A 24,712-nucleotide genomic window follows, 5' to 3' on the forward strand; every position below is an offset into this window, starting at 1 on the left:
CGGGCAGGGGCGGAGGCGCGGGCGGGGGCCGGGCCGTGCAGAGCCGCGCTCCTGTCAGCCTTCCCGGCACCTCGGGGGCCGCGCTCAGGCCCCCGCCCGTCCGCCTCAGCCCCCGGCCTCCCCACGGATCTCTGTCATTTGCTTTGATTTTATTTTAATTTAAATTTAATTTTAATTTTTTTTTTTTTTTTTTTTTTAACCACGAAGGGGAGGAGCGCGGAACCCAGCTGGAAAATGAGCCAGAATGTCTGAAAAAATGTCCAGCTTTCTGTACATCGGGGACATCGTGTCCCTGTACGCGGAGGGCTCCGTCAATGGGTTCATCAGCACGCTGGGGTGAGTGCGGGCCAGGCGGCGGAGCCGGGCGCGCTGTGCGGAGCCGGCCCGCGGGCAGCGCCGGCGGCAGCGGCACAGGAAGGGGCGGCAGCGCTGCTCGGCGGAGCGGGGAAAGTAGGAAGTGATGGGGAGCGGCGAGGGATGAGAGAAGTTCCCGAGCGGGGCCCGGGCGGCCGCGGTGCCGGCGGCGGTGCCGGGATCCGCGCTCGGCTCCTGCCGGGGCTGCGCCCCCGCGCCGGCCCCGAGCGCAGCACCAGAGCCCCCTCTCTGCCCTGCCCAAACGCCTTCGTACGGTCTTTATGTGTAGCTGACCTTTTAATTAATTAATTAATTAGGTTTAATTGCCCTTCCGAGAATTTTTGACAAAGACGTAAAAGGCAAAACCTTTTCTTTCTCGCTCATCGTCGTAATTAGCTCGTGAAATGTGCATCCCTTTATTTCAGGTTTGTGTCCAGCAGAGTCTGGTTGTCAGTGATGAGATATTTATAATCAGATGTTTAGCTTCATGGGGATGCTTTTCCCGTGAGCTCTTTGTGGGGTGAAAAGATGTACTTTAACTGTGGCTACTTCACTGAACCGCTGTTTGTTTCCATTTTTATTAACGGTGACCACTTTAAATCGCCCTTTTGGAATCCAGGAGGGAAAGCCTCAGCGCAGAATGACAGAGATACACTGATACATTTCTTTACGTTGATACACTTTTTAAAACCATGATGTAGTTCGGTTGCAGTGACGTGTCCCGAGGGTGCAGTGGTTCCCTCTGATGTTTGTCGGAGAGCTGCAGGAGTTTCAGTGACTTTGTGGCGTGTCCCAAAACCTTTGCCACTGGAAACAGCTCCTGCGCTGCATGGTTGTAAGTGACGCGGTCGGCAAGGCAGGTCAAACTCTAGTAAACATCTGCTTAAACATTAGTGGTACCCTCGGAGTAGCAGTGAAACTTGCTAAGGCAAGTTAATGTGTGCCTGGGTATCGCTCCTGTGTTTGTGTTAGGCTCCCTGTGTTCTGAGATCCCTGCGATGGGGGGACTGTTGGTATGAAAATGCAAACAATGAATGTCCAGGTTAACTTGGTGTGCTGCTGTTACTGTAAAAGAGCTGGTGTTCAAGGTCTTTTATATTTTTTGAAATCTTATTGAATCCAATCCTTGCTGTTCACTCTTTTCATCTGTTGACAAGTGTTTTTCCATGGTTTGTTCCTCTATTTGTTAATTCGGCGCCTTGTCTCTCCATGACTCCCCGTGTTGTCTCACATCTTTTGTTTTGCTGACTCTTACAACTTTAAATCCTGTCTGAAAACTTTTGCTTTCTGCAGCTGTTAATTGCTGGATATTGTTTCTTATTCTTGTTCACCCCAGCACTTCCTTTTTGCTGGCACAGTCTGTTGTTGGTTGGTTGTGTTGTTGTGTCTCATCGCTGGGTTCTGTTATCCAGAGGAAGCTGAATGTGCCGTGCTTTTGCTTTTCATTGTGTTCCTCCTTTCTGAGAACACCTGCTCGTGTAGTGGATGTTCCTGCTCTGACTGGGGCTTCTACAACTGTTACTTGAACACGTGTTGGCTTTGCCCTGTCACAGGATTCAGACTGCTGATCCTCCCCTGATCCCTCGGAGTTAAGGCAGGACATTTACTCACAGTTTTATAGAGGAGAAGCCAAGATCCAGGCTTGCCTAGGGCACATGGGAGCTCTTAACTAGAAGAAACAAGTGAGCTCGAGCCAATGCTCTCTATCCAGGCTCTCATTTAGCCAGAAAACCCAGCTCAAGAAAACTACCTGGGATGAGACAGAAGTTCAAGAATGCTGATGTACCTCTGTTGGCTTTTCAGTACAGCTTTTTTGTGCCCTGCTCCCTGGCATGGCAAAGGCAGCTGCAGAAACAGGAGGCTGGAGTGGAGGAGCTCTGGGAAGCTTGAAGTCACCAGTGGAAAACTCCCATGGCTACTCAATGGGATTGCTGACCCCTCTGCTGGTGGTACAAGAGCTTGGACTGAAATTCAAAGTTGTGATGCCAAGTGACATTATCTGTGCCAGCTATTGCAATTGCTGCCTTTGGACTGGCTGCAGCAACACAAGAGCCAGAAAAACCTCTTATGTTCAGGCAAAAAGCTTGCCCAGCTACACTTTTGGTGTGCAGCCATTGCTGAACTCCTGCACCTTCTGCATTCCTGCAGGTTCTCTGCAAATCTCTGAAAAGAGGAGGCCTCACCTTCCAGAGGTGCCTCTAGTTGGTGAGGACAAAGTGGAGTAGGACTGGGGATGATTACTTGTTCATTTGAATGATTCATTTGACTGATGTGAATCCTTGTTTGATTACACTTGCTTGCATTGCTCAGGGTGCTGTTCTGAAAGGTTAGCTTGCCCAGCACCTCTCTTACACTACTGAGCCCATTGGGGAGTCTCATGCTGTTCCAAAAACTTGAAATCCAGCTCAGGACTAGTAACTGTTCAGCAGGGACAGTTTCTTTCAAGCTGTCAAAGTCTAATTGTTTCTTAAACAAAGCGTGAGCGAGGCTATTCTATAAATAAGGTTAAAAAGTGCACAGCACCTTCCCAAGCAGGGCAAGTCTGTCACATCAGTGGACCTCACTCCTTGAAGGATCCAGCTCAACACATGACTTTTGAGGGAGATTTTGAAGCATAGGCTGTTTCTTGAGTTTTGGAGTATTTTTTCCTCACTTGCTAGTGCAGAAATTTTCACGTGCTCAGTGTTCCCAGAAAACTAAAAGCCAAGAGGAAGATGTAGCTGAGCTGTCCAGATCATGTGTTGGGCCAGGTTAATATCTACTGTAACCTGAGCGTGGAAATCTTCCTCTGGTGTGGTTTGGGAGGTGTGAAGCTCCTCAGAGGATCCGTGGCCCTGTGAGCATGCTGAGAGGTGCTAGGTGAGGGCAGGAGTGCCTTTCCACACCTCCTTCTACAAAGCGGGTTTGAGAGTTGCTGGAACAACATTCTGTAGGTGAGTCCCAAAGGCTTGGAGCACTTCTTGGAGCTGGAATAAGCCTGTGTTCTTGCCCTCCTTGTCTCTGAATGGTTTCATTGCTATAAACAGCTGGTAGATGTGAGCATGAAGGCTCTGCTTTCAGCTTTGATCCCTCTTAGTCAGAAGAGGAAACTGAACCTCTCTTCCGCATCTGGGGCTAGTGCTGTAGGGTGGGATGGGAGTGGGGAAGTTGGGCACTGCTGCTCCAATTCTTGCTCCTGGGTCTATATTTTAAAAGAGACCAGTTTTGCTCATTTTTGGAAGGAGAGGTGTCACCATCTGTCTCCAGGAGAATGTTCTAGGCAGTGGATCCCACAAGAAGAGGGGCACCTGTGGATCATGGTATAGGAGAGGGTTTCAGGCCTCAACATTCCCAGCTGGCTACTGCAGACCTTTGGATTCTTGAGGTACTGAGAAACCAAGCAATTCCCTGCTGTTTTTTTCTGCTTGGCTTTGGGCTTACTCTGGGTTTGGATGCTGCTTTTGATATGTGTAGTCTGGCCTTTCCAACCTCAAGGGTCTCTGAGCTTCCCCACCCGCCCTCCTGCCTTTTAAAAAATGAGAGTGCTTTTGGATGTATGAGCTGATAGTTGAGGAGATGTTTGGGCAAAGCAATTTACATCCATTGGTAGCATTCTGTCATTGCAAGATATGTTTGGTACTGGATTATTGAACTGTCCTAATACTGTAGGGCTTTCCCTTATTTATTTAGCTTTTAGTGTGTTTTGGCTTCTGCACAGCTGGAGGCCTTGTGTCCCACAGGAGATGTGTGGCAGGACCAAGCAATGAATCCAATGATCTCGCAGTGTCCTAGGCTGGTGTTGAAACCACCTTTCCCAGTATTTTGGCTGTGAATGCTCTCAGTGATGCAAGGTGGCAATTAAAACTGCATTCATCTCCTTTCAGTACAATGAAGGGGAGAAAATATTCTTGATTGGAGAGGTGGGGAAAAAAAAAGAAGTAGTGACAATGGCCAGGATCAGCTGTAGGAAAGTTTGATGATGGGCCTGTTAGTCACCATGGGGAGCTGCATTCCTGTCTGACCTCCATAAATGTGCAGTGAGAGATCTTCTGGAACATAATTACTGGAGCATGCAGCACAACTCACCTACTCTGTGATGGATGGCCCTGGATGACGAGGATGCTAATTACTTCTAATTAGCAGCAAAAATTGTGTTGTAAAATATTTTGGACTCATTTCCTTGCATGTAATGTTGATTTTTTTTTTTTTAATAACTTTTCTTAATTTGTGGAAGTGCTTGCTGGAACTTTCTTACTTGAAACATCCCAGATTTATTCAGGCTTCTTCCCTGGGTTTTTGTGAATTAGTTGTCTTGTTGAACCTGGACTTCACACAGGGGTTGAGTCAATCATACTCTGTGAAGAGACAAGATTAAGTAGAAAGTGCTTAAGAAGCAGCATCAATCAAAATGTTGCAAGTATAAAAACGGCTAAAATATGTCATCTTGGTGGCTTCAGGAACGGTGCTAAGAGACAAGATGTAGTGACTGATGATGCTTCCAAGACACCAATGTAGTGTTTTCATCAGTGCACTCATTTTTTCAACCTTTCTCTCCTGCTGTCTGTAAGTACAAGCTTTGGTTAAGGAATAGAGTATCTATCCTTTAATTAATAGCAAATTTTTCTTTCATGTGCCAGCTGGAAAAAGGTAATTAGTCAGGAAAGAATAAAAAGCCTGAAGAAAGTGAGAGTGGCATAACTAGAATTACTCCTAATTTGATTCTGACACATAGAGAATCAAATAATACCTAAAAGAGAGAAGGGAATATAAATTTCAGCTTTTCTGTGGGAAAAAGTACTGGTATGTTTTGTTTCCTAGGTGCTTTATCCTCTAGACTGATGGAACCAATGAAATTTGACAGTTTTGATTGTGTGATCCCGTTTTTTGTGTTTTTTTTTTTTAATACTGTGTAGGACTGGCATTTTCAGGAATGTGTTCTCTTGGTTGATTTTCTAATGCAGCAGCCCTGGTCTGAATTCTGCAGCTGCTTTGACTATGGTGATGTACACTTTTCAGCTACACGCTGTGTTTCTTTTCTGTGATAACTAATAAGCTCAATTAGATGCATTATTAACTACTTTCATTGATCTTACAATAAATGCCATGTAAGTGGAGATGTAGGCATATAAATACACCTCTGTATCTCGCATACCTTGCTATTCAATCCATATATCAAAGCTCATATCCTCTGTAATTATCCACTCTCACTAGCAATTAGGCACTGCTCCAGCTTTTATAACAACCTTATTTTGATGCTTGTTTCAAATACTCTAACAGCAGTGCCATCTTTAAATAAACAATGAGACAAAGCTTTCCACAAAGCAGCCTCAGGGGAATGCAGCAGGCCACGAGCCCCGGGGAAGCTGGTTTGTTTCAGAAGTTTTACTTGTACACAGAGCACAGCCTGGGTGTGAGGGAACATAACATTAGGCTTAATTACAGCAGTGTGATTTATGAGGCTGTATGCTTAAACGTAATATCCTTGGTTCAAAGGGCTCATTATCAAACAGAATTGGAGAGAAAATGGGGGTTGGAAGTTAGTTTACCTATAAGCTGTGTGGTGTTAACTGGAAATAAGAGAGGACTTGGATTTTGAATTGAGACAGGACATACAACTTGTGTAGTTCTCAGCTGGGCCGTGGGTGATGTGGGGAGTAGTCAGGAAAGAGAGGGTAGATTGTTTGACCTGCGTGTCCTGAAGTCTTTTTTACCTTGCTTTTATATAATGAGGGGGTTAAACTAGACCACCCTTCCGTGGTTCTTGGTGTCACTAGAAACCACAGTTAACCCTGTATTTTAAAAGTGCTGCAGAGGAAGAAGTCAGTAAATCTCTGACTTCCCCAGCCTGGAAGATTGTTTCCCAAGGGGCACACAGACCTTGGCTCAGCCAGGCGTTTCACAGCATGGCGTGGTCTTTGGAACCCTCCACTGTTGGTGCTGCTCAGCTGGAGCCTGAGCCTGTTTGTTGGGCAACAGCACAAAGCTGTGTCCTCTGCACTTGAAAGTCTGGTTTCTGCTTGCTTTGAAAGGCCTGCTGCTTCTTGTAGCAGAAAAGGGATGTGGGTGAAGTTCCATCACTTTGATACACTTGGTATCAAAATGGAGAAAAGAAAATGAGCAGTAGTTCAAGGTTTACTTTCTACGTTGTCTGGGCTGTGTTTTGTCACTTGATCGGAGATGCATATTTTAATTCTGTTGAAGGATATAATACCCCTTATGACTGATTCCTTTAAACCTTCATTTGTTATTTGTAAATCTGATTCCATCTAATTACTTGAACCAGCAGTTCTACCACTATGTAGACGTGTAGGAACTTCCTGAGACGGGTCCTGGTTTCAGCTGTTTATGGTGCTAAACCTTGATGTTTTTGGACCCAGGGTAGATGCCTGGAGCTGAATGTTTGGGTATGGAAATTTTCAAGTAAAATGGCTTTTCTGAGAACAGGATTAGCAAAAAACCCCCAAACAACCACCAAACCAAACAAAAAAGTGTGTTATCCCTGATTTTTAAAAAAACCCAAGAGTCTTGCAGATGTGTACCAAGAGTCTTCCTGAGCTGCAGTGCTCTCTCCAGCCCTACTTCTCCAGCATGGAGGGCTTGTCTTCCTCTGCCTCTGTGGAGTTTTGCCCAGGTTTGGCAGGTTAAGTTGAGGAAGTATTTCACCCTAAGACTTTGTGGGCTGTTGTGATACCTGCCTCTTGCTGGAGGGCAGCAGTTTTACCTGGCAGGGGCAGCTTCTCCTCTCTGCTGACACTGGACACCAAGAGCCCTTGACCTGACCTGCAGCTGTGTGGGAGGTGAACCCCAATTCCCAGGATTTCTAGATTCCTCTCCTGGGGCATCACAGGAGAGCTTCAGTTGGCCAGCTGCTTTGTGTTCCCTGTTTCTGAAGAAGTAAAAATCATTTCTGGTTTTAGTGCCTCAGTTCACTTCAAATATGAAACAAACCGAGAAATGACATTCTTGCAAGGTAAGGTTTTGGAAACAGAGTTAAACAAGAAAATCACAGGGTTAAAATGTACTAATTCATGTCTGATATTAAGTACTGCTTGAGGTTTTGAGGGCCTGTTTTGGCCGCGGTAGCCAAAAAGTTGTGTCAGGCATGTTCTTGCTGCTCTTGTTGCTGGTTTTGTGACTCTTTTTGTGCCTCAGTCTCTGTCTACCTCTTATCCTCATTTGTTTGCATGTTTTGATTGCTGTTGAGTAGAAACAAAGCATTGTCCAAAGTGTGTGATTTAAACCCAATTCTTATTCCTTGCTTAGTAATAAAGGAAAGAGGACCCTGAAGAGTGGGTTGTAGGCTGCAGAAAAGAATGTGAGGAAAACAGCCTCCTCTGTCCTTCCAGTGCTCCCTTGCTGGATGATGAAGAGGAGGAAGAGACGTGTGTTGATGAATTTAGGGTGAGAAATGAGCAGAGCAAGTGTTAGAAGGGAAGTGGGGCTGAAGAGGAGCAGGAGCTGGACAGTTATCAAGAGATCTGCAGCCCCTGCTGTGAGGAAATAGCTCTGAAAGCTACTGACAAACTTCGTTCTTTTCAAAGGGAAGAAGTCAGCTTGCCATTGCCACTGTTTACTTTGATATTTCAAATGATCGAGGCCTGTACTAAGGCTGGTATGGTGTCAAATACTTGAATATTTGTTTGTTTTTTGTTCTGAGGGTTTCTGGCTTTGTTCAGGAAAATGAATGTTTTATACCATCTTCTCCAAGAGAATGTCTGAGGTAAAATACCAGTTCCTCAGAAAGAAATTGCAGTGTTAAGATGGCCTGTGGTACTTTTTGTAACAACAGAAGTTACATAAAAGAATTGTGCTACTTGGTAATCTTCTTATATAACAGAGTTTGGGCAATTCATTTGGAATGTCCCTTTAGGTCATTGCTTCTGCATGAGTGAAGGTATAGGATTGAAATTTATGTGAAAACATTTGGCAGGAGGAGGCTGGAAGAGCATATCCAAGTGCTGTGGTTATCACTGTGGGTCCCTTCCAACTCAGCTTGCTCTGATTTGACACCAAGTTAAGCTTCCTACAGCTCTTTTCTGGATGATATTAAAACAGTAGTCAAGTTTTTGTTCTTTGACCTCTGACAGATAAAAATCAATGTCATTTAAAAGGAAAATCAACAAACAAACCCTGAAATGAGGCTCTTTATATGAATCTCAAAATACAGAAACTTCATGTGATCCAATGCTTGGGTTTCTTATCTTGATTTTTTCTTAGAGGCTTGTTTGAATTTCAAACAGCTTTTTTATTCTCTGCACTTGACACACACAAGTTAATCAGTGCTGCAGGGGCAGTTGAAAGGACACAGAATTAGGGAAACAACTGCTTGAACTCTTAGGAAGCCCCAGATTTTTTTTACCTGCTTTCCACAGTTAAAAGACAGTAATCCAGTTCTTAAGAGTAAATTTTGGTAGTTGTGTCATGTTGAGCACTGTGCTTTGGAAAATTTAACTTGGCAGCTTTAGAGGGCAGCAAAGCTGGATGTGAGCAGTATAGTTTTGTCCTGAATCTTGCAATACCTGACTTTATTTGTAAAATACCAACTCCTACAGCTCTAGTACTTTTGGATATCCTCAGCTTCTCCCATGTGTGCTTTGCTTAAATATTCTCAGTCACCTTTTCAGTCTGGCTAATATTTTTTTATTGTCCAGAAACAAAAAATAAAGAGAGGAGGCAAACCCAATGTTTTAGGAAAGACTGGATATCACTTTTGAAAAGGCTGAGAGCAGTTCTTTGTTCAGTTGTGAATGCTGAAAAATGTTCAAATGCATCACTAAGCAAGTTTCATTCTCCTGACCAAAGAATAAAAGTTTAAAGCCTTCCTAGAAAGCTTTTTTTTTAAAAAATCCTTTATTTAAAACAACCAACCAAACAACAACCAAACAACAAACTGTGTGGAGTGAAAAAGGTTAACTGCCTGTCAGTAGTGTTTTCTTTGATGTTTTAGACAATTTTTTTAGGTTATCACATTTTGCTAAGGTGGTCTCAGTTTCAGCTGAATGCACTGTCCTTGCTTTACTGTCTGGCACTGGTGAGGGTGCCAATCCATAAACTGCTGCTCTAAATCTGACCAGGCTCAGTGAGCTTGGCTCTTTACAGAGAGCTGAAAAGTCAGGGTTTAGTGGAGAGTTTTGTGGAATTTCAATGGAGCAAAATGAGGTTTTTCCATCAGGCTTGCTGATGTAAAAATCAGGTAGGGCAACATGTATAATGCTTCCCAGGTTGAAGACAGAACAAAGTAAGTCAAACTTTACTGTCAAACTTTACTTTTTTCCTAAGTCCTGAACTGATGTATAAATTTTGGATTTTAGTGTTGCGGTGAGAACTGTAAAGCTGATTACTTCACTAAATACAAGAAGTCCAAGTTTCAAATAAGATTTTCAGGTATCTCTATAGATATCCTTATGTATCATTGCAGCATGTTATTTATAAAGAATAATCTTGCCTTTAAATCATAAAAGTACAAAATAACATAGAGAAAAATTAATGAATTTTTTATTTTGGTGGTGAGGAAGTAACAATTTATTTGTGTCAGGCTGGCCGAGCTGATTAAAGGAATGGAGCACCTCTCCTGTGAGGAAAGGCTGAGAGAACTGGGATTGTTCAGCCTGAAGGGAGCCCACAGAAAAGATGGAGATGGACTCTTGACAAAAGCCTGACAGGACAAGGGGGAATGGCTTCATACTGACAGAGAGCAGGTTTAGATTGAATATGAGGAAGAAATGGTTCCCTGTGAGGGTGAGGAGGCCCTGGCACAGGCTGCCCGGAGAAGCTGTGGCTGCCCCATCCCTGGCAGTGTCCAAGGCCAGGTTGGATGGGGCTCTGAGCAAGCTGGGATAGTGGAAGGTGTCCCTGCCTATGGCAGGGGGTGGAATGAGATGATTTTTAAGGACCCTTCCAGTCCAGGCCATTCTATGATATTATATATTCTTTTCCTCAGAAAAACTAACTCACAAAATCGTAGCAAAGTTTCATGACATTATTTCCTGTATAAGTGATTTAAGATGTAGGTTCTTGTCATGAGTTAGCATAGCTATGGAAGTGATTCTCTTTCAAAGAGGTGCTTACAGCTTCCTCTCTAACCTGACAGAACCTATCAACTGGCTAGTTTGAATATTGACAAAATATGGAAAAAGAATCACTTCCGTAGCTGTGCTAACCCATGACAATCCTACACCTGCAAATTTGTAGACTTAAACTGCAAAGATGTCATGAGACAACTTTTTAACAGAACCTGTTGAATAGGATCCAAGTTCAGATTTTTTACTTCCCTGGCTAGATCTTCAGGAGTATTAAAAGGTAAATTAAGATTTGTTCAAGAAACCCCTCAGAGACAGGCACCTGGCTGTTCAGAGAGGGCACTGCTGTGGCCCCAGGGCAGCTGCAGGGTCTGGCTTAGAGGTTTGCTCAGTTTGTGTTAGCAGTGCCTTCTCTTGCAGAAACAAAACAAGGTCAGGACCTGGCAGGCAATTAAGTCTTGTCTGTATTAACTTTTGTAGTTGAACAGGTTTTTCTGCCACTGAAGGCAAGGACCAATGAATGTCCCACACCTCCTACCCCTGTAATATCTAGGATACAGTAAAACCATGGTATGTAAAGTTTGGTTATAACAGCTCATTTGAGGCTGTACTGTGCATGGGGCTGGTGGAGTCAAACTCTCCATTTCATCTGATCCATTTCCTTTTTATGTCGGATTAAACTGTCCCCTGTGATTAAGCTGCTCTTAATGGAACTGTTTTCCTTGAGCAGAGCTGGAAGTGGGACAGTGCTGGTTTGAGTTTTCAACCATGGACCTAAAGTATGTTTGAAGGGAAACAGTGGATTAAGGGGTGGGACACGAGCAGAGGCTCCACTTGCGCAAGGTTGTTGACAAATTGTGGAATATAACCAAAGACTCCAAGTTCTGGGCCAGTGCTCTTTTATAAACATTGATCTGGTGAGCTGTTCAATGCATAAATTGTTTTATATTGGTTTAGCTCACAGTAACTGGGCTTACCTGGGTGTAAGCCAGTTGTGACAAAGCTAGTTAGTTCATTAAGGTTTCCATGTGTCAAAAGTTGCGTTGTTTCATTTTAAGTATGTGTCTAAAGATGCAGAATTTATCATTTCAAGAAAACTCTGTGCTGAAGAGAGTTTTACACTTGCTGACATTATTGTTGTGCTCACCCATTGGGGGGAACCTTGTTGACTGACAAGTATAATGAATGTTCTTAATTTGTAATAGAGGTGAGGGAGAAAATCCTGCGTCCTTTCTGCAACCTGATAACTGGAACAATAGAAGCCACCACCCAAAGCACTTACACTTGGTAAAACTGAGTAAAAGCTGGGCTGTGTTACCCAAGAAACTTCTTAGAAAGAAATTCAGCATCATCAGGGCAAGGTGTACAGGCCTGAGTGAGTACAGAGAACACAAAACAAAAACATCAGTCATAGACAAGAAAATCTCTTTACCCAAGAGCAATAAAATGAGTGTGTCACTGAGCACTCTTCTCTCTGAAAACTGCTATCAAAGAAACTCCTGCTGTTTGATATGTCCTGGATTCAGGAAAACAAGAATTCACAAATTCTCAGACTCATTGGACTCAATGATCTTAGAGATATTTTCCAACTTAAATGATTCTATGATTATATAAAACTATTTCCAAATGACTGATGAAGAAAATACCCGACACCATCTCAAACTTTCCTTTATGGCAGAAACAGCCCTTAAGTCTTCAGAACTGACGTAATTGCTTCTGACTAACAATAACCTGGTATCATGGGGTGGATCCAACTCCCAAAGTGTAAATTTGTGACTTGTATTTGTGTGCACGAAGCAATCACAGAAGAGAAGAGAGACCAGAGAGAATTTATATTACTTCTACTACAAGAACTGGAAACCTTGGGGGTAGAATTAAAGCAATATTAAAAATGCCATCTGGAAAAAGACCTGGGTGCATCAGTAGGAGTCAAAGCAAAGAAATTTCCTAGTGACACTTTGAGTGATGATTTGCAGGTGAAAGTGACACCTTTTATGGGCAGCAATTAAAAACTGTCCAGGCAAGTCAGGGAAATGAGCAGCAAATAAAGCCACTCTCAAACAGCAGTGTGGGGTCACTGAGTTGGTCAAAAATGTGTTTGCTGTGGTCTGATCTATTTTTCCACAAAATACAGGTGAGGAAAGCTTTGGACTGCTTTGTGTTTGAGCCTCAGCAGAGAGCTGACTTTAGGAATGACCTCACAGATCAGTTACTCAGCTGTGGAAAGAAGGCAAAGGGCAGCTTAGAAGGTGACAAAGTAGGACAGAAATTTTTGACCTCTTTGGGGAAAACTCCTCTTGGTGCTTAAAATGTCAGATGTTTTCATTTTAATCTGAGGAAGAAGTACGTGGTCAGTACTATGCTGAAGCATCTCGAGAGCAGCTTACACATTTAGCTGTAGGAATTAATAGGGCTGTGCTTTCACCGGTGCTCACAGATCTGGGAGCACCAGGGTCACCTTGATGCCTCACCCAAATTAACTCTTTGCAGGTATTGCCTTAGGCAGACAATCAAGGAACTATTTCAAGGAATGACTGCTGCAAAAGGCATTGCTTTTTCTTTCCTTCTCCTGACTTGCAAAACCTTCTGAATAAGGAGCAAAATCTCCTGAATCACTCACCAGATGAATGTATCACTCCTGGAACAGATTTCAGATCAGCCAAAAGCTTAAAGCTTTCACAGGAGACCGTTTGGGCTCTTGTGCTCATCTGAAAGCACAGCATCCTCTCAAAGTGGCAAGACCAAGGTTTTCTGATCTCATCAGGCAAGTTTGGAATTTAGAAATGAGGTGGTACACAGGTGCTATTATTCATTCAGAAGTTGTATCATGGCTTTGAAACTGCTGAAGTTGGGGGTGCTGGAAGAGTCATGGCTGATTTGCAAAATGTATGATTTGGTGACGTGTAAGCAGGAAGTGGAAAATGGTGCAGGAAATGTGACGCTGACAAGACAGATAAAAGAGAGAGAGCCCCAGCTCAACAGTGTCTTATGGAGGCATCACTGGAGTGTGTGGCTGAAGAGCTGAGGGTTTTTTTCTGCCAGAGAATTGGTAGTTACAACTGTCCACTGACATAGTTGTGATTTCTTTCACAAACTCACCTGGTGCTTGTGAAGTCAGGCACCAAAGGGCACTGCAAATAGGAGAAACCAGGCTGAATGACTTTTGTAGATGTAGAAACAAGAGTAAACCATCTATGGATCAAAGGAGAATTTGGAATTCCAAGTATTTTGCTAAGTCATTGAGACTGCAGGCTTCCAGGAAAGACACCCTCAGTGTGCCCACAGGCTGATGGGTGTGGGTAGAAAGGGTCATTATGGACTTCTACCTTCAACTCTCTTATTTTATAGATTCAGGGAAATTAGGGCACTGTGTCCCACTGCTTTTGAGGTATTTAAAACAGGACTGGATGAGAATGTGAATTATACTCCAGAAGTTATTTTGTTTCAATATAAAGCAAATCTTTATATTGTGATGAAATTTTGGGGTGATGTGGACTGTGTAGAAGATCAAACACTAGGCTGGAAAACCTTGTTCCAAGCCTGTTTGGCAACATGAACATCTTTTGGATGAAATTTTACAGGAGAGCTTATGAAGTCCAGGGATTGACTGGATGTGAGTGAGACATAATGAATCAAGGAGAATTCAAACCCAATTCCAGTTTGTGCCTCCTTTTCCTATGTAGTTGAAATATGTGTTAAAATAGTCTACCCTTGTAGTGACAAGTGCATAGACTAAGATGACCAACTTCATGTCCAGATCAAGAATAAGGATTTCCAACAAGCTGAGGTGAAAGAAAGCATTTTCTTAGTCGCTGCTTTTCATCTATAATCTCAGTTTAGCAGAGGTCATAGAAGAACTAAAGGAATTTTATCCCTTTAGCCCGAAAGGACTGAAATGTCTTGTCAGCTCTTCTTTTTAATCACTTCAGTCCTCTGAGGATAATGAAGATACTGTATTCACAGGCTTGCCTGAGTGATGAAATATCTTCAAGTATCTCCAAATGCTGTCAGAGTGGTCTCTACACCTTGGCTGGGGGTATCTGTGTTGGTGGATGATGTTACCTATTGAAGGAGCTTTGGAATTTCTATGTTTTAGCTGGGTTTTGGTTGTTTTTATGTGCTGGTAGCTTGAGGGATCAAATCTGAGTAGTTGTTTTCTAAGGATTGCTGAAGGCACTCATTGTTTCTGTTAAGAAACAGGTGCAGGTTTTTTCTCCCTGACTTTTGCAGAAAAAAAATATGGATCGGTTTTTAGGGTGGACCTTAAATACCTTCTGTGAGTTCTCAGTCCTTCTCCATATAAAATGGGCCTGAATTATTGTGAATACCATGAGGTGTGCGTTATTTAGTCTAGCTGAAGAGGAGAGGGAGGAGGATTTTCCTGTGCATTATGAAGTAGCTCTTCCCATGTGGTTTGGTCCCAGTCTGGGGATGAGGGATTTTCTCTTTGGAGGCTGCTGTTTCCACCTTAAACTGGCACCTGGGTGTCCAGATGAAATTCCATGTGTCTGGATTTCTGATTCATATCAGCCCTAATGTGGCAGCAGCTGCTTTCAAATGGGTCTTGCCTAGAGGGGATTACAGGGAGTGCTGTGAAGTCTCATTTTACTTCTTCCACCTTGGCTACAGAGTGCTGAGAGGAGGGGAGGTGGGATATTTGTGCCATCCCTTGCAGATGGAGAACTGAGCACTTGCTGGTCAGCTGTTTTGTGGCCAGAGTATCTGATTTAAATGCCATTGAAAGTCTGCTCTACAGCAATGACAAGATCTCTTCAAAGTTAGCTGGCAGGAACTTAGCAGAACTTTGGTGAGTTAAGTGCTGTGATACTTTTTCCTAATTTCAGGATGACAAGTTAGAGACAAGCTTTTCTGTTGTATAAACACAGAGCTTTAAACACAAACAAATAATTATTTTTGGTGCTCTTTTCCTATGACAAAACCTAAACTTGAAAGGTAAAAATAAACAAATACATGTTCTAAAATCTTTTCAGATTAAGGGTTAGAAAAAAGAAAAAACCAGGGCTCAAGTTCACTTCCAACTTACATAATTGCTGACACAAAGCTGCAGTCCAGCCAGATGAACAGCACATTGTGAGGTACAGGAATAATTTGTAGTCATTTTGAGTAACCAGAGTAGCACACAGCAGATACATGCAGTGGAATAAATCCTTGTCTCTGCATCAGTTTTTCTAAGAAATATGATAATATTTAGGTTTAACCAATATCTGTTTCTATCTTAATGGATCACAAGAGAGCAGTTAACTTCTGATGTCTTATTTAGAGCCCTGTACTGATGGAAGAATTTATAGGTGAGTAAACTGTGGTATCAGAGATGATTGTGTCTTTTGCCTTGGTGAATACTTTTTCAAACCACGGAGGCTGTGGATGTAGACTTACTCTTCAAGCTGTTTCTTATCAGTGGCTTCACATTACTGCTCCCCATCAAAACAGTTTATGTGAATGTTTCTCAGCCCTCTCTAAGCAATATGAGCTCATATACTTAAGCAATTTAGTAGATGATTTGTGCTAACGGGGTTGACTGTTGCTTAGAGACCCTCAGGCTCTGAAAGGTTGTAATGTGAAATGAATGACCCAGATTAATGTTTGCTTTTGCCCTTGCCTGCATTTGGGTCAACTTAGTTCTTTTATTGAACGCTGTGATCTATGGGTTTTGTAACTCAAAGTAGTGCCAGGTATGCTGTTTTATTTCCATCTGTCAAATCAGAAGATAGTGGGGAGTTCTGCTCCAGAGAGGTGCTTGGGGCAAGGCTGGCAGCCGGGATTTCCAATCAGGGAGGAAGCTTGGGAAGAGCATGTCTGTTTTAGCAGGAGGCCAGACCTTCTGCCACTCAGGCTGAAGCATCTCAATGTCCTCTTAAACGGAAGTGTTAATCAAAATATAGCAGACTAATTGTTTATGTGAGTGGATGAGATTATCCCAGACAATGTGGTGCTGTTTGACTTGGAGAAGGAACTGTGTAACCGTATGCAAAGCTGCACCACAGCGATAGACGATTGGCTTTTTGATTAGGTCATAAAATCTGGGGAGGTGATAAAAATGGAGCTGATTTTTGGGTGGGGTGCTCTGCTATCTTTTCAGATCAGCTTATAGCTGTGGAGTATTATTTACTATGCACAAATGAATAGGGAATAGTAGCTGAGGCAGTGGGCAGGTTTTTAATCTTAATGTGCCAGGCAGTGGGTTAAGCTCTTGTGATAATGTGTCCGAGAGCTTTGTGGAGTGATAAGGAAAAGGTTAGAATAGTTTTACTGTGCTAAATATTATTGCACAATGTTAGATAGAACTTTTTAAATGGGGGTTGTTTGTACCAATTAGTTTAACTTGAAACTGGATGTGAGCTTTGGTACGTTTGTTTTTGTGTCCAGGTCCCCTTTGCAGGGACAGTGTGCAGCAGTTTCTGCTACAGAGTCTCTGTGGGAACTGGTGTGTCATGGATATAAACCTCAGGATCTCAGGCTTGCCTATAACTGCATTTAAGACCGTGCACTGACACAAAGAGATGGAATACACAAAGCACCCTGAAAGGCAGAATGCCTTCTTCCTGAGAAGAGCTGCTAAAGCGTATCCCATTTGTTTATAATTTTCCATTAAGGAAATAAAAAAGAGTGGCCTGAGAGAGCTGACATCTCTAAAAAGGGAAACAGGTGGCTTTCCATTGCATTTCTGCATGGTCCCCACCATGCTGGTTGAGAGCTGGTCATGCAGGAGTAAGGAATGGTGGCTACTTACTCCATCACCCATCACATTCTCACCTTGCTCCAGTTCCTTGTGGGACCTGTATGGTCTTCTTCAAACCAGGTAATTTCTTTTTTCCTGTCCCCCCTCATATTGTTTCTGTTCCCCTCACTTGTGCCTTGGAGGCCTATGCTATCCCATCGCCAGCCTTTCCCACACCTTGGATTCTGCCCCTTCCCCACCCACCTGTTGCTTGAGGGCGTCAAGAACTTCTTGCAGGACAAGCTAGAACCCCCCATGCTGCAGCCAGGGCTCTGCTCTGGGTGCGGAGGAGCTGATCCCAAGGCTGTCCCTCTGCCATGCCTCCTGCCCAGCCTGCCAGGCAGCTGCTTTCCCGGTGCTCTAACAGGTCCTGCCGGTGAGTGGAGAAGGGGAAATGTTTTTTTTTCCCATGTATACAATGAAAGGAAGCGCTGTAATAAACGGAATGAGGTAAAAAGGTTTTCCCGGCACATTACCTTCTAACACTTCTTCATCCTGTTTCTCTGCTCCAGGTCCCACTCTGCTGTGGGGAGTGGGACTAAATTCCCCACAGCTGGCTCCCACCAGCCCCCAAGGCCTGGCTTCCTCTGGCAGGGAAAGCCCTGCTTTGTCCTGTCGAGGGGATGAAGGACATCTCTCCCTTGGAACTGGGCAAAGGAGGGTCTCTTGCACCTTGGCACATTGGAGCTGGTGTAGGGAAGTGCTACTTCATTGCTATTACAGCAAAAGGAATAATAAAGTCTCCAGAAATCATATAAAAGACAAGAGGGGTGGGTGGGAGGGTGGAGAGAGGAAATACTTGGAGATGTCTGCAGTGCTTCCTGTTTGCTTCTGAAAATTATGAGTCAGATCCCCCAGAAACAAAAGAGAGGGGTTTGAAAAATGGTGAGATTATAAAAAAGTAATCATGCGTGCATATGTTCTCTTCTGGTTTTTGAGCCCTCAGAGCTGGAGGCCGTTTTTTGGGGCAGTGGTGACAGCAAGGAACACACACTCTTTTCCTTTCCACTGAAAGTAGAGGGGTTTTTAATATCTCTCAATGCAGCATCAGGAAGGAGACCGATAGAAAAGATACCAAAGATCGCAAGGTTTGGAATAAAATGTGTGATAGCATCACAGTTCTTCTAGATTTGATTGCTTTGGCTTGAAAAACTTTTGCAATAGGAGCTAGGTGTAGCCCTGGAGCTGGTCTGCCTTTGCTTTGTGAGCTATATACTTTGGCACAGGAGGGAGAAGGTGCGTTGTGTGTGCCTGGATTGTGTTTGAGACTGGGAGGAACCATGCTCCTTTTTCCCAGGTCAAACACAGTCTGCGTCTTTAAAACCCATGGATTCTGTGGGATTTGTAGCATGAGTGTTGATAAGTGTATGTGTGTACAGCAGGATTGCACTTAAAAATGAAAAATGAAGTGGATATCATTGTTCACTTTATCGTATCACCAAGTGCAGGCTTTTCTAGAAAACCTGATTTCTTTGTTTCTCTGCCAGTTAATGCCCAGTAAATGTATGTAAGTGATAAAAGACTCCAGTTTTCCCAGTAGGAAGTGATTATCTGCAGGCGTTTTTCCTCCGTTACAGTGTCAGGATAAGCTGTGCGAGGAGACCTGGAAGCATTTCCTTCAGCTGAAAAGAATGCTGCTGAACTGGAGGGCCTGAAGGTAAAAGGCCAAACTCATTTCTTTGTAACAGAGCTTGTTGTTAAGACACACCTTGGAAGGTGATCTGACTGACAGCTGACAGCACAGCCAGAGAGTCGGAGCTCCTTGGTGCTCGGCAGAGTTGTTGCTGAGAGCTCAGGTGGACCACAAAAATCTGTATTAATAAATAATCTCTCTCATGTGCTCTGGGGTGCAATAGCCTGTACTGCTATAAATGTTTCCTGGAGTGATTTTTGCCACTAACACTGTCCCCAGACCCTGTGCAGGGATGGGGCTGGAGGGGTCCTGGAAGCTCCTCCTGGAGTGTGCAGCTATTCTGGTTTGAATGCTGAGCTCTGCTGAGCAGATACAGGGTTTTCTCAGAGCCTGGGAGAGTCTTTGGGCATGTGAGGTTGGCTGTTGTGAGTGTAGCCTTGTTGTGCTAAAAGCAGAGGAGATGCCAGCCTGCCTGGTGGTCAGCATGAGAAAGGTCTGCAGCAGTTTTGAGGTGTGAACCTGCTAGTTACATCATTTTCCTGCTTTAAAATGATAGTTATGAAAAGTTCACACGAGTGGAATGGGCTCCTTTTCCACCTTTAACTTCACACCTGCACAGAGGTGACTGTTTTGCCACCCTGTTTGTGGCTGCTGTTTCGTGACTCTCCTACTTCCCAGCTCCTTCTGCTATGGCAGGAGCATTCCCAAGCATTTCCTCTTCAGGTTTCTGCTTTGTGCTGCTACGTGGGACTCTCTCAAGCGAGTGTGTACAGGTTGGGGGTAGGTGTGGCAAAGGGCTCTCAGAGCTGCTCCCAGCAACTGGGAAAGCAGCTCTGAGACAATCTGGAACAGCTCCCAAAATGATCTCTCCCAGTAGGAAACTGGCTCTGCTCGGTTTTAAAACAAGTAAATAAAATCACTGTGATTTCTCAGTTGGTTTTTGTTTGGAAGGGTTTTTTTTTTTTAACTGGCTACTGAAGAAAGAGAAAAGCAAAGAGACTATGCAAAAATATCCAGCTGCAAAAATTTGTAAACATTTATTGTTGCAAAGTGAAAATAAAAATCATACAATCCTTTGTTAAGAGAATTGGAGCACGTGTTGATATCTCATGTGCACAATTCTCATTGTCACCGGTGAGAGCTGGACACATCAAAGGGTGAGCAGACCTCAGTTCCTGCCTCCCAAAGTCATTGTCCCTGAGGGCAGAAGTAAAGTGCTGCTGAAACCAGCGGCAGGATTTTGGGAGCTGGGTTGCATGCTGGGTACAAGTTTGTTGGTGGTTTTGCTGTTCAACCTGAACAGCATAACCACTGAAGGTGGTTTTATCTGAAGGCAAAACCAGGCAGCACCGTAATTTCAGAGCACTGTCTCGGCAAGGGGATGGTCAGGAAAGGTTCATGTTCCCGGTGTAAAGCCCAGGTTTGCACCCAGTGCCAGGATATTGCACATCTCATGGAAAGGGGCTGTGGGTGGGGGAGCTCAGGATGTGTTGTGTGAGTGTGCTTGGCCTTGAAGACAGTTTCTGGGGTTGCTGAAGGAAGGTGCACTAAAGGAAGGATATGAAAAGTTCTGGGTCAGGTGCTGAGCTGCTGCAGAAAAGGGCTGTTTGACTAATTTCAGTGGAAGTACACATGTTCACACTAGCTTGGGACTTGTCCCCATTGTTGGCCTCTGAAATGAGGTGAGCCCTTTCTTTGTTTGGTACCCTGACATATAACAGTGTTTATAACATGGAGGGTTTTGTTATCTATATTGTCTGCATTTTTTTTTTTTTTTACTTAAGCAAAAAGTTAGGCACGTAAAATTTTTCTCTCCTGTGTGAAATAAGCAATGCAGGATGTGTAAAATGTCAGCATTTTGATTGAGCAATGTTTTCCACTCACATTTTTACATAGTGTGACATGGGTTGGTCTGCCAGATTATTGCTGTTTGTGTTACAAAATGGAGAAAGAACTTGGTTTGTTTTCCAGGATTTACATTTCAACCTGTGTTTGCAGGATTGATAATTTGTTCATGTATATTTGTGGATGCATATATCTTTGTATTTATGTGTTTGTTTACATATATATGTTGTCGTTCCAGATGCTGAGGTTCATTATAGGCCTTTCAGTAGCATTTGAGGCTGGTTTGTTTGCTTAAACAATAATATTTTTACACTGTGCTGTTTCAGCAAAGTTTCCTAATTTTCTTCCTTTGCTTATGCTTCCTTTCTACAGTGTTGCTATTTTGATGAGTAGGTGTGACTGGCTTTGTTACGGGGATGAAGTCACTTTTTGATCACTGGACAGATATTGGCATTTCTCAACAGTATTTCTCTGGGTAAATCTTTCCCTTTTCATTAAATGCTGTTAACAGTGAACAATCCAGCCTTTCTGACTCCTTTTATTAGCATGCAGTTCTTCAAAGCAGTCCTTTAAAGTGGCCACTCACAAATACGTGCAAAGCTGAGAAAAAAAGCACAAATTCTTCTGTTGTAAACTAAACATAGAATTTCTTTGATTGTGATTATTTTCTCTATGCTGCTGGCTTAGCTTTGCTGTCTCTGGCTGAATAGGTAACTATGTAACGAGTTCTGCTTGATTTTGGGAGCAGTGATGCTGTTACTAGGACCACTTTTCTGAAGTCACTGTGTACCATGGAAATATAAACCGTTCAGTGTGATAGGGACTGGTTAGTGAGCTACATCCTGAAATTCACATACGGATGCAGGGTTGCCTCTGACACCCTCGTTTTTAGTTTACAGTGGTCCCAGTGTCAGTGTTTCTAATGCACGTTAGGTTGATATACCTAAAATTCTGCTTTATCTGTGCTTTCTTATATTGAGAGACCCGAATTGCAGACCTGTTATGGGTGGTTGTAAGGTGTGAGCAAGCAGAGTTAAAGTCATGTGTTCAATCTTGATTTTCTGATTTACTTCTAAGTAAGTGGTGTGTTTGCTTTGGGCCAAATCCTGGACTTTTTACAGTGTTTGCATTCCATATATAGCTAGCTGGAATAAGGATTAAGTGGAAATTCTGCAGAGGTTAGATTGCAATTAAAAACTTTGATGAATGACCCTCAGTGTGAGGTGCTGACGCTGCTGCTTCTTTAAACTTCATCCCGCAGTGCACTTTTGGGAAGAAGGGATGATGGGGATGAAATCCTGGCCTCAGAGACATCGATGGAAGTTTTGTCTGTTCAAAGAGAGCCAAGATTTCACCTAAAAGGAAAATGTTAGTAATGGAAAAATTGTCCAGTCCTCCAGGTGATGTGCATTATTAGTGGGTCTGTGTCCTGCAAGCCACTACTGCCTTCAGAAAGCTTTCCTAATACTCATTTTATCATTTCCATTTTTTTAGCTTTAATACAACTTTCATCCAAAAGAGGGTTTGCCTGTGGAAGTGTTTTCCAATTAAATGCCTTTAGGTTGTCGCAACATCCTTGTATGATCGACTCTTACTTTTTGTATTAAAAAAAAAAAATAGAAAAGAAACAAAGGAAGAAATCAACCATTTCCTTGGGTTTATGGGAATGTAATTTGTTTATCAAAGGCACTCAGACAGACTGAAGCCAAGACCTGCCTGGGAGCAGAACACCAGTGTTGTGGAGAAGTGCAGCAGGACTCTGTGTGCATGGGGAGGGAGCTGGGTGGGATAGGCTGGCACACCTCCTCCCATTGCCAATTCCCCGTGGAATCACAGAATATCCTGAGCTGGAAGGACCCACAAGGATCACTGAGTCCAGCTCCTGGCCCTGCACAGCACAGCCTCAAGAATCACCCTGTGCCTGGGAGCGTTGTCCAAACACTTCTTGAGCTCTGTCAGCCTTGGGACTGTGACCAATTCTCAATCCCCTTTTGACAGCAGAAAATAGGTGTGCTTGGCACCACTGAAAATGACTCAATGTGTGTTGCATTGATGTGAGGATCTTGAAATACTGTGCAAATGTTCATTTACTTGGCAAAAATGAGCATGTCCAAGCAAAGCTCAGTACCATTTTCTTGGTGCATTTATGGCTTACCTATTATGCAGGCCAAGAAAATTGCAAAACTGAGACTAAAATCTAATCATGTTTTCTCCGTTCCTCTGTAACCTCCAAATAACATTTTATTCCTTTGTAATCGTTTATTTTAACTCTGTTCTTATAATTTAATTGAAATTGCACAATATTTTAAATGTAAATGTAGCTATAAAAATGGATAAACAAGTTCTACTGAACAGAAGCTTTTGCAAGCTAAAAGCATGACTGGATATAACACAATACAACAGAATAACAAAATGACATTCAGGATTTATAGCCGGATTACTTAATTGAGCAGAAAAACTTCTGCTTTTATTCCCCTTGTCCTCCCTTTGACATGCAAGCCTGCAGGTACAGTTACAAGAATGTATGAATGCACTATCAGATGAGGGAGGAACTTTAGGGCTAATTATTTGTGCAGTTATTAGTGCAAATGTGGAGCTGCCTGCTTGCATGGTGGTGTTTTTGTTTCCCAGTATGTGCTTGGGATTGTACTTTCTGCCCATGTGTCTCCACACCATTTGATAATACAATTCAAAGTGACCCACGCAAGCATTTTTTGGGATGGTAGGAATGGCTGAGTGTTCCTGCTCTATGTGGCTGAGTGTTCCTGCTCTGTGTAGCTGAGATAAAATGCACCACATCCTTATTTTACACTGAAGTTGGTGCATGGTGAAATTTGTCTGCTGTTTTAGACACCTTGAGGAGTTTGGAATGTTTTAGATGCATAGAAGTTTGCTTTCCCAGGGTAAGGGTATTTATTAAACAGCTCCTTTCAACCTGTTTTCTGCTTTGTTTGTGGCAATTAAAATTTGTTCAGAAAGGAAAGTATAAAGTTCCTAAAGTTTGAGGCAGGCAGGAGCCAGATTTTGTTGTCTCTGTGCTGCTGTACCTCACTGGCATGAAGTGGAGTTCTTTAAATATCGTGTTCTGCTGTCCTCCCATTTGTCAAAAGGGCTTTTTAACATGGAATCTTCCTAAATGGTAGAGATTTAATAGCCTTGCTGTAAGTGCAAGGAAGAGCCTTTTTATTTTCTGTGTGAGCTGGGATTAATGTAGGCAATCCTCAAAGATGTGAAAGGTGATGGTGAAAAATTTGGCTTTGGAAAGAAGACATTTCATACAGGGTAGCTAAATCACAGAGCTATAAATCATTTGAAGCAGGACTGCTAGTCAGAAAAGAATATGAACTCACATTTTGGGAAGGGTGAGGTAGGATGACTGTAGATTTTTGGCAGGAGACCGCTTGAAGCACACAAGAAGTGGGCTGACCTAGATGCCTGATAAGAGGCTCAATGAAATGAAAAGTGGGTGGACTTGGAGAAGAACTGGGTGGACCTGATTGTTTTGGCACTTAGGTATTTGATGTTTGATTTCCAGGGTAGCAAAATTTGAATCACCTATTGTTCGTTATTGGTTGGTTTCTTCGTGGTATGACTTGCACCTCTCTTCCCGAGTGGTTGCTGGGATGTGTGGAGCACGGGAGAGGCTTTGTGCTGCAGTTTGGAAGGCAAGAAGTGTCCTGGGTGGCAGGTGCTCTGGAGGAACATTTCTATGGAGGAGGTTGTGTGAAGGGACATCTGAGGAGCAAGGTGAGGGAGGCTTTGGGGGCTGCTCCTTTGTTCATGAGGGCATGTTAAGGTTATGTGGTTTTGGGATGTACCCTCAGCATGCTTTGCGAACAAAGAAGTTGCTGGGCTCCACTGGCAGTTAAAACATCCAGGTTCTCCTGCTGATGCCTGTCACCAACGTTGCCCCTCTTCCTGCTGCTGCCCAGGCCTTGTGCTGCTCAAAAAGGCAGTGAAATGATGATACCATTAAGAGACTAAAAGCTGAGCAACCTGAGTGTCTTAGATTGAAGACGTCTCCTCTAGCTTAGTTTATTCAGCCTTTTGAGGACTAAAATTCTCCATAGATGTATAAATGGTACTGAGTTGATGCCTTGAGAGGCCACCTAAAAACAGAGACTAGACAAAAATAAGGGAATA

The 24,712-nt window shown here is 43.2% G+C and overlaps 1 protein-coding gene across 4 annotated transcripts in view; it reads left to right on the top strand.

The window, feature by feature from the left end:
* The first annotated feature begins 26 nt into the window (after positions 1-26).
* Positions 27-24,712, top strand: part of ITPR2 (inositol 1,4,5-trisphosphate receptor type 2) — a 245,589-nt gene continuing 220,903 nt past the window's right edge. For 3 of the 4 annotated variants that reach the window (XM_042050417.1, XM_042050418.1, XM_042050419.1), the window contains exon 1: positions 27-336. In XM_042050417.1, coding sequence (XP_041906351.1) covers positions 245-336 — 92 coding nt within the window. In that variant the 5' untranslated portion in view covers positions 27-244. Of the gene's footprint in view, positions 337-24,297; positions 24,317-24,712 lie in introns of those variants that run through there. The other variant, XM_042050420.1, reaches the window with a different exon arrangement.

Source organism: Corvus kubaryi, unplaced genomic scaffold (genome assembly GCF_017639235.1).
Source record: "Corvus kubaryi isolate FWS band 111438036 unplaced genomic scaffold, C.kubaryi_AGA036_p1.0 74, whole genome shotgun sequence".
Classification (NCBI taxonomy): Eukaryota; Metazoa; Chordata; class Aves; order Passeriformes; family Corvidae; genus Corvus; species Corvus kubaryi.